Source organism: Lupinus angustifolius, chromosome LG08 (genome assembly GCF_001865875.1).
Source record: "Lupinus angustifolius cultivar Tanjil chromosome LG08, LupAngTanjil_v1.0, whole genome shotgun sequence".
NCBI classification, from domain to species: Eukaryota; Viridiplantae; Streptophyta; class Magnoliopsida; order Fabales; family Fabaceae; genus Lupinus; species Lupinus angustifolius.
Window position 1 is genome coordinate 10,835,824 of NC_032016.1, and position 13,068 is coordinate 10,848,891.

The 13,068-nt window shown below is 35.6% G+C and overlaps 2 protein-coding genes and 1 non-coding gene across 4 annotated transcripts in view; 2 read left to right on the forward strand and 1 right to left on the reverse strand.

Annotated features, from left to right (window-relative positions):
* TRNAA-UGC lies at window positions 1,260–1,332 on the forward strand. The gene has a single exon. It is a non-coding gene; the product is annotated as a tRNA-Ala (tRNA).
* Window positions 1,463–8,176, forward strand: LOC109354714 (CSC1-like protein HYP1). Its single transcript, XM_019597396.1, has 11 exons — window positions 1,463–1,535; window positions 2,123–2,464; window positions 2,562–2,711; window positions 3,108–3,171; window positions 3,280–3,489; window positions 4,047–4,235; window positions 4,641–4,939; window positions 5,810–6,086; window positions 6,180–6,455; window positions 6,800–7,033; window positions 7,710–8,176. The coding sequence occupies exons 2-11, from the start codon at window positions 2,184–2,186 to the stop codon at window positions 7,869–7,871; spliced, it is 2,142 nt and encodes a 713-aa protein (XP_019452941.1). The 5' UTR covers window positions 1,463–1,535; window positions 2,123–2,183; the 3' UTR covers window positions 7,872–8,176.
* The window catches only part of LOC109354718 (SNF1-related protein kinase catalytic subunit alpha KIN10), an 8,551-nt gene continuing 5,369 nt past the window's right edge, over window positions 9,887–13,068 (reverse strand). For both annotated transcript variants that reach the window (XM_019597405.1, XM_019597404.1), the window contains exons 9-11: window positions 11,173–11,313; window positions 10,779–11,018; window positions 9,887–10,445 (exon numbers count right to left, since the gene is read on the reverse strand). In XM_019597405.1, coding sequence (XP_019452950.1) covers window positions 10,332–10,445; window positions 10,779–11,018; window positions 11,173–11,313 — 495 coding nt within the window. In that variant the 3' untranslated portion in view covers window positions 9,887–10,331. The remainder of the gene's footprint in view (window positions 10,446–10,778; window positions 11,019–11,172; window positions 11,314–13,068) is intronic.

Below are 13,068 nucleotides of genomic sequence, written 5' to 3' on the forward strand. Positions count from 1 at the left end.
ATAAAGAAATATATGGAATGTAACAATTCTTTATAAAATTTATACACTTTTAATATTAAAACTTACACACTTTTAATATTAATATTTATACATTTTTAGTATGTAATTCATCATTTATTTATATTTTAAAAAATTAATGATAATTAAATATGAATAATAAATAATATAATAAAAATGTATGAGATCATAGCATATATTTTTCTATCTTCTTATAATTATTTGAAGAAGCTTGATTTAAATAATTTTAGGAAACTAAATTTAAATTTAATTATTTTAGAAAAAATAATTTAAATGTAACTAACTCGTTTTATTCTATTATTGATATTACCCACTTTGCTGATTAATGTATTTATTCATAATTCTGTATTTTATAATATGTTCCCTATTGAAACCTAAATTCTCATTTCTGATATATTAATTATGATATAATTATAGCAAAAGACAAGGTAGTCGATGTGTTACAATTTAATTTGTCTAACGCATGTCGGTAACAAAGACATCATTTCCTTTTCCCATTGTTGGTAGTGTTGATAATTACGATCGCTTTATTCATGTTAATATAATGTCCATCTAAATTAAGATAAATATGGATATATCCATTTTTAAATAGAACATAAAATATTATGTTTTACCCACTTTAAATATGAGTAGGGTGGGCTTGTGTGTTGCATTAACTAAAATTATAAAATAATATATACAAATATATAATAAATGTATATACACTAGTCATACAAAATAAAAAATATATATTTTGTATTTATCATAATAAATATTCATAAAATTGGAATAATATATACAAATATAAATGCATACATACAATACAGAATATACATAGTATATAATTTGCATATAAAATAGAAAATGATCAATGGATATAGGTATATACAATATTTAAACTATAAATGTATATATATATATATTATTAGAAAATAATACTATTTTTTTCAAATTTGATATACAAATTCATATAACAAATAGAACATATTTTCACACATCTGACACAATATATATATATATATATATCTTTGCTAATACTCGTAGGTTGTCAATTTTACCCATTTGAAATGCCCATAAATGAATAGGACATATCGGACATATTTTAGAATGGATGAACTCATTTTTCATAACATAACCGGAGGCCCCATTGACTTTGCCTAGATTGTCATTGATAATTCGAGGCCTGATTTCATATCCTGTCTTTCTTTATAATAATTGTTGTCAAACGCGTTTCTAGATTAAGAAAAGGTATAGCGAAACATGGGGATGTAGCTCAAATGGTAGAGCGCTCGCTTTGCATGCGAGAGGCACGGGGTTCGATCCCCCGCATCTCCATTTTCATTTTGTTATTATTCTCTTAATTAAGTAAAATATAATTTTGTATTATTGTTTTGTAAAAAGAAAATATCTGAATAAAGGATGTGGAGGAAACAGCACGTGGAAGTTTGTTATAATCACAAACATTGCAGAATCCAAAACTCATAGATATTATTGTTCACTTCTTCAAATCCTAGTACTTTGTCTTCCTTCATTACCAGGTTGAGTAACTTGTATTGAATTCATGCTCTATTATTGTTGTTTAGTGTCTATCTTCGATAGTTAAATTGCCATTACTTATCATACATATCTTCATTACAAACACTTTTTTAAATTGAAGAATAAATAATATCTTCATGATATCAGGAGATAAGTTATATTTTTCCGCAACTAAAATTATACATGTGCCATATTTTGTTAGTGTCTGGAGGAGATAACTTATATCCTTCTGATATGATGAGATACTCTATCATCTTTAAATTGTTGTTGCAGTTACTGCGATGTGAATTGCCGCCATTGCTATATGATTTTTTTGTCATTAAAAAAATATTTTTGAATTTGATACGGATCGATGTAGCCCAAATGCTGCTGCGATATGGCCTCACCATTACGATTTACTCTCACACTGCAACTGCGGTGCCATACGATTGTGATGGCCACCTATTGCGGCCGCATCACGTGATGTGGTCCGTAATTTGAATAACTGATAAGAAAATATCTTTATACTAATTCTGTTCCAGAGTATGTATTGCTGCTATATTATTTATGCTGGTTCAATTGTCAATTGACTCATTTGATTTGTTTTCAGGCCTACATTGTGTTATTGGGTGTAGAGAGTTGATCTTCTGGTTTTGAACCAAATTTCAACAATGATTCTTTCTGCTCTTTTAACTTCGGTTGCAATTAATCTTGGCCTGTGTTTTTTATTTTTCACCCTATATTCGATCTTGAGAAAGCAGCCCGGTAATATCACTGTATACGCATCGCGCTTAGTAGTCGAAGGAAAAGTTAAAGATGGTGGTGAGTTTAACTTGGAACGGTTGTTACCTACTGCTGGTTGGGTGAGAAAGGCGTGGGAGCCTTCGGAGGAAGAATTTTTGTCGAGTTCAGGCTTAGATGCTTTTGTCTTCATGCGCATATTTATCTTTAGGTTATTTCTACTTTCTGTAACCTTGTTCTGTTTTGTTTGAAGGGCTCTTCTATTTGGTTCAGCTGATCCATTTCCCTCTTTTTATGGTATTGTGCAGTTTAAAAGCATTTACTTTTGGTGGAATCATTGGGATGTTTGTTCTACTTCCGATCAATTATTCGGGGAGTCAGCTTAAAGATTATTCGGATTTTCAACACAAGTCTTTGGACTTATTCACTATTGCTAATGTTAACAATGGTTCGAACAGGTGAGTCTTACGGATCAATATGGTCTAAACTCTTAGGTATGTTTATCCAGGAAGAAGAACAATATATATATGAAATATTGATATGTAGGTACTATTTCGACATCAGATATGGCAAGTTTCATTTTCTTCCGAAGTGTTGTATTTGTATGAGCTGTTATCTACCCTTAAATTGCAGGGCAAGTTTCATTTTCTTCCCGGTCACGCATTTGCATAACCAAGTACTGGTTTTATAACATGTCATAAAACCTATGTGCTTATGCACTGTTGTGATTACACAACTTGTGAAATGAAAGATATGTTTCAAGAGTTTTCTATAAATTTGTTGCTTTTTAATTAGTTTTTATCTAAGTTATTATAACATGGAAATTCTGATATCTAGATTTGACCCTTATCAAGGTTATGGATCCATTTTTGTGCTGCATATGTTTTCACCGGAGTTGTCTGCTATCTTCTTTATTATGTAAGTTTTATCGTTCAAGCTTGCTTTTTACGTGCTGTCAGAATTTTTCCTCTACCTTTACGAAGATAGTGATTGATTTTTTTCGTTTAATGTGAATGCTATATGTAGGAGTCTGGGTACATTTCATCAAAGAGAATTGCTTGCTTTTATTCATCCAAGCCTCAGCTTCATCAGTTTACCATATTAGTTCGTGGTATACCCGTTCCACGTGGAAGCACATGTAATGATGTTGTTGAGCGCTTTTTCCAAGAGTATCACCCTTCCACATATCTTTCTCATTCGGTGGTTCGTCGAAGCAGCAAACTTCAAAATCTTATTGTAAGCATTTTCTGTATCTCCAATTGATTTTATCATTTCGCTTCACCGTTTCTGTATCTCCAATGATAGCATGGCATTTAATAAATGAGTTTGTATCATGTTAGATTAAATACTCTATCATGAATCTATGGCCTAACAAGTAAGATCTTTATATTTGTTACACTTACAACTTTTCTTTTATGTTTTGATCCTTTTGTTTTGTGTGACGGTGCTACGCGGCAAATTTACATTTAATGCATTATAAGTAATGCTTTGTGTATCTGCATTTAGTGTGGTGTTTTTTCATACTGTATATGCATCAGGCAACAACTTAAGCTTTAAGGTTGATCCTCGAAAAGGTAAAAGAACCTTCTCGACAATATTTTGGCGATATGACAAGATGTACACTATTCGAATAATACTCACATTGCTGTTTAGACCCAAAGGGGTTGTTTTAAGAGAGTTTATTAGATATTAAATCATGTTTCCTCAGATAAAACTATGAAGTTTAAGGTTCATTGATGTTTTGATAGGCTTTCCCTAAATAGTGTTCTTTTTTCTTGCTTTGTTCTTTGAAGAATGATGCAGATAAACTGTACAAAAGACTTACCAATCTAAAAAGTAAAAAGGATGTTCCACAAAGGCACAGGCGCGATGGCTTTTTGGGAGTTTTCGGGCCGAAAGTTGATATTTTAGATCACTACGAAAGGAGATTGGGAAACATAGAAGATAATGTGAGAATGGAACAATCTTATGTGGCAGCAAAGGTAAACTATAATGTCTAGGCACTGTTAACCTACAATATTCGAGTGATTATCAAATAATCGTTTCATCTAAGGCTTTTTAATGTGTTGTCTAGTTCACACCCTGTCTAATAACAAACCAAAGTAACTTGATTATCATTTTCATTAAATCATTAATGTATACCAAATTAATCAAATTGTGGTGTTAACACTAAACAACAACTTTTTTCTCAGATTAGCTAGTGTATTTTCTTTCGAACCATACTATTTTTCTCCTTTAAATTATATGTGGGCTACTAGATTTGCATTTTGAGAACTTGTGTTCATGGATATTCTTTCCTGCGATAGCGATATTTTTTTATTAGTTAGGTTGTTATGACCATGATGTCTAATATATCGACTTATTCTATAATCATTTTCAACTTAAAGGATGTTCCTGCCGCGTTTGTCTCGTTTAAGACACGATTCGGTGCTGCGATAGCTCTAAACATTCAAGAAAGCATCAATCCCACAGAATGGATTTCTGAGCAAGCTCCTGAGCCTCATGATGTTTATTGGCCTTTGTTTACTGTTTCATTCATTAGAAGATGGATCAGCAAGCTGGTGGTTTTTGTTGCTTGTGCTTATCTTACGGTTCTGTTTCTAATACCGGTTGCAATAGTACAAGGTCTTACTCATCTTGATCAATTGATAACCTGGTTCCCTTTTCTGAAAGGCATACTAAGACTGTAAGTGGGAAATCTCACCCATATTTGAGAGCATGATTCAGAGTAAGATCATAATATATGTTATATCTCGGAATGTTTTAGACTATCCGAGATTATCCTATTAGGATTTGTTTCCTGCTTGTACTCCTGATTTGTTTCCTTATTTAATTAGGACTCTCTCTTTTGTATCATCTCATCACATTGTCATCATATTAATATCAATATCATTTACATGTTATTATGAGCCTATATTCTCTCTTTTACTCTTTCCTTACCAAAAACCCTCAAATTTTAACATGGTATTGAAGAGTTATCACCCTCTGCGACGTGTTCTGTCATCACTTTGCTGTCGTGTACCATAGAGTTTGTAAAAGTTTTAAATTAGTCTTTCAACAAAAACAACAACAACCAAGCCTTTATCCGACTAAGTGGGGTTGGCTAGAACCTACATTTCTAAGTTATCTTCCCCTGTCATATCCTTTTGTAGATGCCATCTTACTGAGTTCCTTTACGATTTTAAATAGACTCGTGTTTTCATTACATGTGACTCATTATTTCATCATATAGATTGCATTTATATGCTTATGCCAGTCATATTTTACATGCCAATGTTTCTTTTGTTTTCTCCGGCTTCTGGCAGTATTGCTTGTATTTTAGGAATGGCAGTCTCTATTTATCTTTCTTCGAGGCTCGAAGATTTCATCCTACGTAGAAATATTGAATATAATTAGATAATATGCTCATCATATCCATATGGTCTTCTGGAAATACATGTATTTCTTTCTTATATAGCTGACTTATGTTTATAATTGGCGTCCGAGAGTAGAGTTTATCGTCTTAGCAATGACTCTTTCCATAACTCATGTAGAGTTTCCCGATGTTTGTTTGCAGGTCATTTGTGAGCCAAGTAGTAACAGGATACCTTCCGAGTTTGATTCTTCAGATGTTTCTGTCCTTTATTCCACCGGTTATGGTTATGCTTTCATCTCTGCAAGGATACATTTCATGGAGTCTGATACAAAAAAGTGCATGTACTAAAGTATTATTATTTTCCATATGGAACATTTTCTTCGCAAATGTACTATCGGGTTCAGCTCTTTATCGAGTGAACGTTTTTCTTGAGCCGAAAGAGATTCCCAGAGTATTAGCTGAAGCTGTGCCATCACAGGTGAGAATAACTACAAGTTGTTGTTTTATAAGATATTATTCCATGAATTGGAGGATATGAAGTTCATTGTTCTATATTTTGTATTTGGTGCAGGCATCGTTCTTCATCGCGTATGTTGTGACAACTGGATGGACCGCTATAGCATCAGAGCTCTTTCAATTGCCTAAACTTATTTTCAATTTTATAAATCGAATTTTCAGAAGAAACATTGATGATGATTTTGAGCCCCCATCAATTCCTTACCATAGTGAAATTCCCAGGATTCGTCTCTTTGCTCTTCTCGGTGTAACATATTTCATCCTTGCTCCACTGATACTGCCATTTCTCCTGGTCTACTTTTGTTTGGGATACATCATTTACCGCCACCAGGTTTGCGATTTATATGCATTTTTTCGACAAGTGGCAATCGGTCTGCCTGTTTATGAAAAATGTTCACTGTGCATAACCAAGTGACGATGAAATTCGAAGTACTAAAATACAATTAACATGTTTGTCACCCATCTTTTTCTGCTTAGTAAGTCACAAGCTAGCACAAATGCACAATAGCTACCTTTTCAACTCTTTGGTTGTTGTCACTCTTGATAATTGTACAAGTTCTTATTCTTATTTGCGTTCTTCTGTATTGAACACTACACGATCGCCTAATAGAGATGAATAAATGGTCGGATATTATTCATTTCATGAAATTCTAATGATATCTTAAATATTTGCAGCTGCTAAAAGTATATGTGCCAAAGTATGAGACTGGAGGAGGGTATTGGCCTACAGTGCACAACTCCACAATTTACTCATTGGTACTTATGCATGTAATAGCCATTGGCATTTTCGGGTTGAAGAAGCTTCCTCTAGCATCTGCATTGACTGTTCCTCTTCCAGTTCTCACACTTCTATTCAATGAGTATTGCCAGAAACGGTTCTTCCCGTTATTCAAGGACTATCCCGCCGAGGTTCGTTAATGCTTGATATTTTTTTGCTGATTTTTATGATTGCTAATTATGATTGTTATAACTTGTATGTTTTCCAATTGCCATAAAAGATTATGATTAGTATGATTCAATGGATACTTTTGAGTCATATCTCTGTTGACCTTTAACTCAAATTTTTCTTCACATTTTCGATCTTACTCCCGGGAAACAAAACCTTCATATTGATTCCACAATATATCTGGAGATTGGGTTGGTTGTCTTGCTTGAATTTGAAGTCACCCTAGTTCTCATTGTAGCTTCTGATGTCCATGTTCTTGTTTGGTTGGCTTCACCTAAATTTTCTTAATCCTGAAAATTTCTGAGTAGCATTTGCAACATGCAGATTATATATCTTTTTGGCATTTCATTTGCTTTAAAGTAGTAGCATTTTTTTGGTACTATCAAGGGTATCCCCTCACCTTTTGGTAAGGAAATAATCCCTTTCGGGCTATGTGACTTCCCCTCCCAACAAGTATCGATCTCAGGAATCGAACCCTTGACCTTTTGGTCATTCCGAGATCTAACAAGGCCTTACACCACTATACCAAAGCCTTGTTGGTAAAGTAGTAGCATTTGTTGTTGCTTATTATGTTTTTCAATTAAGTTACTGCCACATTTTGTAAACTCTTCAATCTTATGAGTACCTTCCTTTCTGCAGTGTTTGATTAAGAAAGACAGAACAGATCAAAACCAGCACAATATGCCAGAGTTCTATGATAAGTTAGCCAATGCATATAATGATCCTGCTCTGATGCCAACAAAATATTCTGAAAGGTCTGATAGTCATACCTCTCCACTACTTCATGGTTCTCAAGCTTAAGTTCTTAAACCGTATATTCCTATGGCGCCGTGTCGGTTGCAACTGTATAGCTGCATCTAGCAATTAACAATGTTAGATTTGGCAGATGATTTGTGTTGCTTGTAAAAAACAATGTGCACTCAATTTGTAACTTCCTTTGAGGTTTGATTTGGTGGTCCTTGGTGTAACATGTTTGTTATATTGTAAATTATTTGGATTAAGAATGTAAGGTTGTAGCAAGTATGGAGAATTTCAATACTGATATGGGTAAGTAGTAATCACCATACATTGTTTGTTAGCATCATAGTGAAAAGAAAGACTATAGCTAGTTACAATTGTAATAGAGATGGTTGGAGAAAAAAGGAGTTCTCTTTGCTAGTGCATGCATGCCAGAACTAACAAAGCAATCCTTTTCTTTTGGTTCTTTTGATAGAATTGTTCGGTATTCCAAGTGTGAATGAAGAAGTTTCATATTGGGTAAAAATGGATGAGTTAAGATTTATTCAAGTGTGAAATCTCACATTGGATATGTGTAGGAATGACAACGGGGCGGGTCGGGGTCGGGTTTGCACATACCCAAACCCGAACCCGAAATTCAAAACCCGAACCCGAACCCAAACTCAACGGGGTTGAAAATAAAAATACCATCCCCGAACCCGTCGGGTTTCGGGTAACCCGAACCCGAAAAAAAACCCGAAAATGATAAAGTGTTAAGGAAAATATGATATTATTTTCGTGTAATTTTACTCTAACATTTCTATTTTCTCTTGTATTATTTCATTTCTTTTATGTTTGAAGATCAAATAGTATATAAAGTAACATTAGAGATTAAAAACAATTGGCAACCGGGTAAAACCCGAACCCGAACCCAATCACATCGGGTTTTCCACGTTAAATTCGGGTTCGGTTCGGGCGGGTACCCACGGGTTCGGTTTTTATTGCCATCCCTAGATATGTGGGAGGAGTGAAAGAGTTTATATGTAGAATTGTAGGGTGGTTGGAAGCTCCCTGTTGCAGTCTGGTCCAACAAGTGGTATCAAAGCCGATAGTTCGGCTGGGACATGGTGTACTTAAGGGGTAGCATACTGGAAAGTGTGTGGTACCCACACTTGAAGGGAAGATTGTTGGGTTTATTCAAGTGTGAAGTCCCACATTGGATATGTGGAGAGAAATGAAAAAGTTTACAAATAGAAAGATCCATGAAACTAATGCATTAAGATTTTGGTTCAAGATGTATTGTCTCACTTATCCATTCTTCCCATACCCCGGTAACAATGGAACCCCCCATGGTTAGAGGCTCCCCGGTCGCAGTATGGTCCAACAAGAATAGGATCACATGTCCCAAAATGATATCCCGCGTCTCTTACCAATCAATTTTTTCAATTAATATAAAAAAAACTATTGTGTTTTTAGAAATTTTCTTTTAAATTAAATGGTACTTTTTTATTGGACCAAAGACAAGAATAAGGATAAATGATCTATGTTCCTTATGATAGAGTATCACAACAAGTTGAGTATCACAAGTATAGTTATGAGACTGACTCTTATGGTGTGACATTGGTGCTTAAGTCAACTTTTTTGGAGTGGTAATTTCACTCCAATCATTGTTAGGAAGCATTCCTTTATTTCAATTACAACTAAAGCTATGCCAAAAACATCATAGCTTAATAACCCTACCCTCTTTCAATATATTCAACCCAAAGGAAGATCTAAAAAAAACATCTTGCTTAATTTGATGTCTCAAACAACTTTACCATTGCGTTCAACTTTTATTTTGACGGTCAATTTTCGGTTTGTACCTGAAATGCACTGATATTGAGTGCACAGGTTAACCTTACTTGACATCACACTTATAAAACCACCTATATATCGAGTTAGACATATCGGCGAACTGACGAGCATGAGGGTGAAAGAAGGGAAAGGGATGGCAAAAATGGTAATCAGCAACAAGGATTCATCATAACTTTAATATTCAATACATGATTACTGTTAAATAATAAATAGCATGCATACTTTTACTCCAAAACACAAGCATGAATGCATAACTAGAGCTTAATTTCATGCATGGAGAGCAAGGGTTAAAAAGCTAACACTGCAAGCTTATCTTAAATGCAGCCTAGCCAAACAACCCCTCTGCTTCCAAGTAACAAACATGAGCAGTCAATTTACAACACTAGGTTTAACACCATAAATAGCAATGTCTGTTGGTGACTAATTCTTCCATAAAATTCCGAGATTTTCACGGGATTGATAAAAATCGATTCACCGTGAAAAGGGGCATACCTAGCCAAAGACCATGATTGAGGAAGTAAATTTCCCCATGATCCTGATCACCCATATGAAAACTTCGGGGATACTAAAAAGTACATACAGATAAGATAAAACCCATACATATAGAGAACTTATATTTACATTGTAAGCTTATTCACATGCAACATAAGGCGCATCTCAAGTTTCCCATGTGAGCTTACGGTCATTGCTCTAGAGAACGCGAAGCTGAGCAAGGAAAGCAGCACAAAGATCCAAGAAAAGAAACTGTGGACCCTGGACCCTTTGAAGATCAAGCAGATACTTCTCTTCACGAGTTTTGTAAAGCTGTCAAATATGTTAGCACAAAGTTTGAGAATATTCAGGAAAAAGAGAACGGCAATGTCCAAACGTATACCAATATAATATCAAGTGATAGCAACGAATGGAACTATTAACTATTTGATTGGACGTGCAAAGAACCAAACAATTACAACAATGACTCAAAACGTCTAATTGTCTTAGCACTCAAATATGAGGGATGGGGGGAAGGAAAATAGTCTGAAGAATCTTCAAATATGGCTTTAAACCACTTACCTGTAGCAAAGGATTCCTAACTGACCATTAAACATTTCATTTAAATTGAGGTGCAATAGAGATTATGGTTATTTGGATAATTACCTGCACTTCAAACTTGATCACATTTGACTTAGAAACAGCATCGTTCTCAATAATGCTGGAATCATTTCCAAAATAATGATTATTATGCACGGAATTGTTAACCATTTCTTCGTGATGACCAGGAATGCCAGCAACCCATCTGCACTTCATGTTGTAATGTCCAATCTTCTTCCAACAAACATTCAACTCTTGCAGAGCTTTTAGGACCTCGGTCATTATTTCACGGGGATGGGCTCGAGACTATCAAAAGTTAAAAAAAAAACAGTTTAGAATGTCTAACAGCTAGGAATCCCCACAGGAGATGGTAGCAATAAGTCGAGCAATATAAAAACCGCTTATTTTCTAAATTCTAATCTAGTTCCAGTGCAGAAAAAATTAAAAGTTAACACTGCACCTGAAGCCCAAGGGCCCACTTTCTCTCAACAGGGAACTGTGGCCTCATTCCTACTCCTTGATAATCAATATACCCTGGAAAGCGGTTCCCAACAACTGGAGAAGCAACTTCACTGGAATGAATGCGATTGAAGCCAGAATCCTAACAGTCACATTATAAAACCAAAACTAATGAGTTTTGCAATTATCCAGTTTTAAAAAAAAAGAAACAAACGAAAAAATCATCAATGGAAAGGCGACAATTTCATAGGTGCAAAATCCATAAGCTATAAAGATAAATTCAATCACATGGAAACTCGTAAACCATAGCTCTAATACAGAGTAGCAAATAATTGAAGCCGCAGCTCATTTCAATGGGGATAATGTTAAATGTAGCAAGTTTATCACATTTAGCACGTGTCAAAAATAGTTTCAGCATATGTACATATCATAAGGGATTGATTAGCATTTACCGTGTGTACTAATATTGTGCCCCATTCATGTAACTATAAATATAATAGTGTATGGTCAACATTAGACACACAATTAAGAAAACCTAATTTGGTATCAGTAGTTTAGGGTTTCATCAAGATAGCCCTTCTCCCTTTTCCACCATCCCACTCTGCCTCAGCCACTCACACAGCAACCTGCCCCTTTTTAACCCACCACCATGCATTCACTGGTGTGCAGCCACCACCCCACAGACACAACCAACAATCCTCCAGCCGCCGCCACCACACACACGTCTACACGTTGCATCTCTCCTAGCGCGTGACCTACATTTCTGCCTCTTCCCTGCGTGTGAGCTCTTTTCTGGCCACACTCACTTACCAACACTTCCTCCATTGAGCCTCCTACCCTCCAGCGACCTCCACCATACCGTCCTCAGCCCAAGGACAGAAAGTCTTCCGCTTCCGGGTCTGATTTCCCCGCTGCAGCTATTAGTTTCATCAACACCCCTCTCATTCCCTGTGAAAAACTCAATGGGTCTGCTAACTATGCCACCTGGCTGCTGCTTTCTAGATTTAGTTCACAAGACAGGGACGTCACAAGTCACAGCCATCTCGTCAAACAGCTCAAGGACAAACCCACTAAAGATTAACCTCATTGGAAACAAATTGATGCCTCATTTTATAATGTTTTATGGTACTCTCTAGATGCCAAGTTGCAGATTCAGTATTGTGCCTTCCAGAAATGCTGAGGTTTGGAACAAAGCCAAAAAGGTGTACTCCCGTTAACCGTTTCTACACCATCGTTTCAAATCTTGTTAATCTGAAGAAAGACGCCTCAGACATGGAAACATACCTGGTAAGCTTGATAGTTTCATTGCTGACCTTGAAGCTCATACACACCTTTATTGATAATGCACGGAAGCATGTGGAGCAACACAACAAATTCTATATGGTCCATGCTTTAACTGGCCTTGAATCATTGCACAATTAGACATTATCCAGCCCTTCAGTACCATCTTAGGATACTGCAAATGAACAATTGCTACGATTCTCCCAATTGACTGCTCTGCCTCTCTATCTTTGTGGACTACAACAGTTGTCACCCAATCACCCCAACATGGAAGTAGAGGAGGTGGTTGTAGGTGGTGATTAACCTCCACGCTGCAATTACAGCAACCACTTCGGTCATATTGAGGAACAGTGCCACACCAAGACCCTTCAACAAAACAAGTCAGCTAATATTACCCAGGTCACTTCTATTCCATTATTAGAGGAGGTGACTGTTTCTGATGCTGAATATAATGAATACATTCAGCTGAAAACTACCATGCAATGCCTTATTATGTCCGACTTTGTCCATTCCACTGATCAGCTTGTTGACATGCACACAAAATCCCTCAATGGATTCCAGTTGATTATAGTTGTAATGAGATTAGCACATATGACTTCAACGCTCTAGCTTGAAG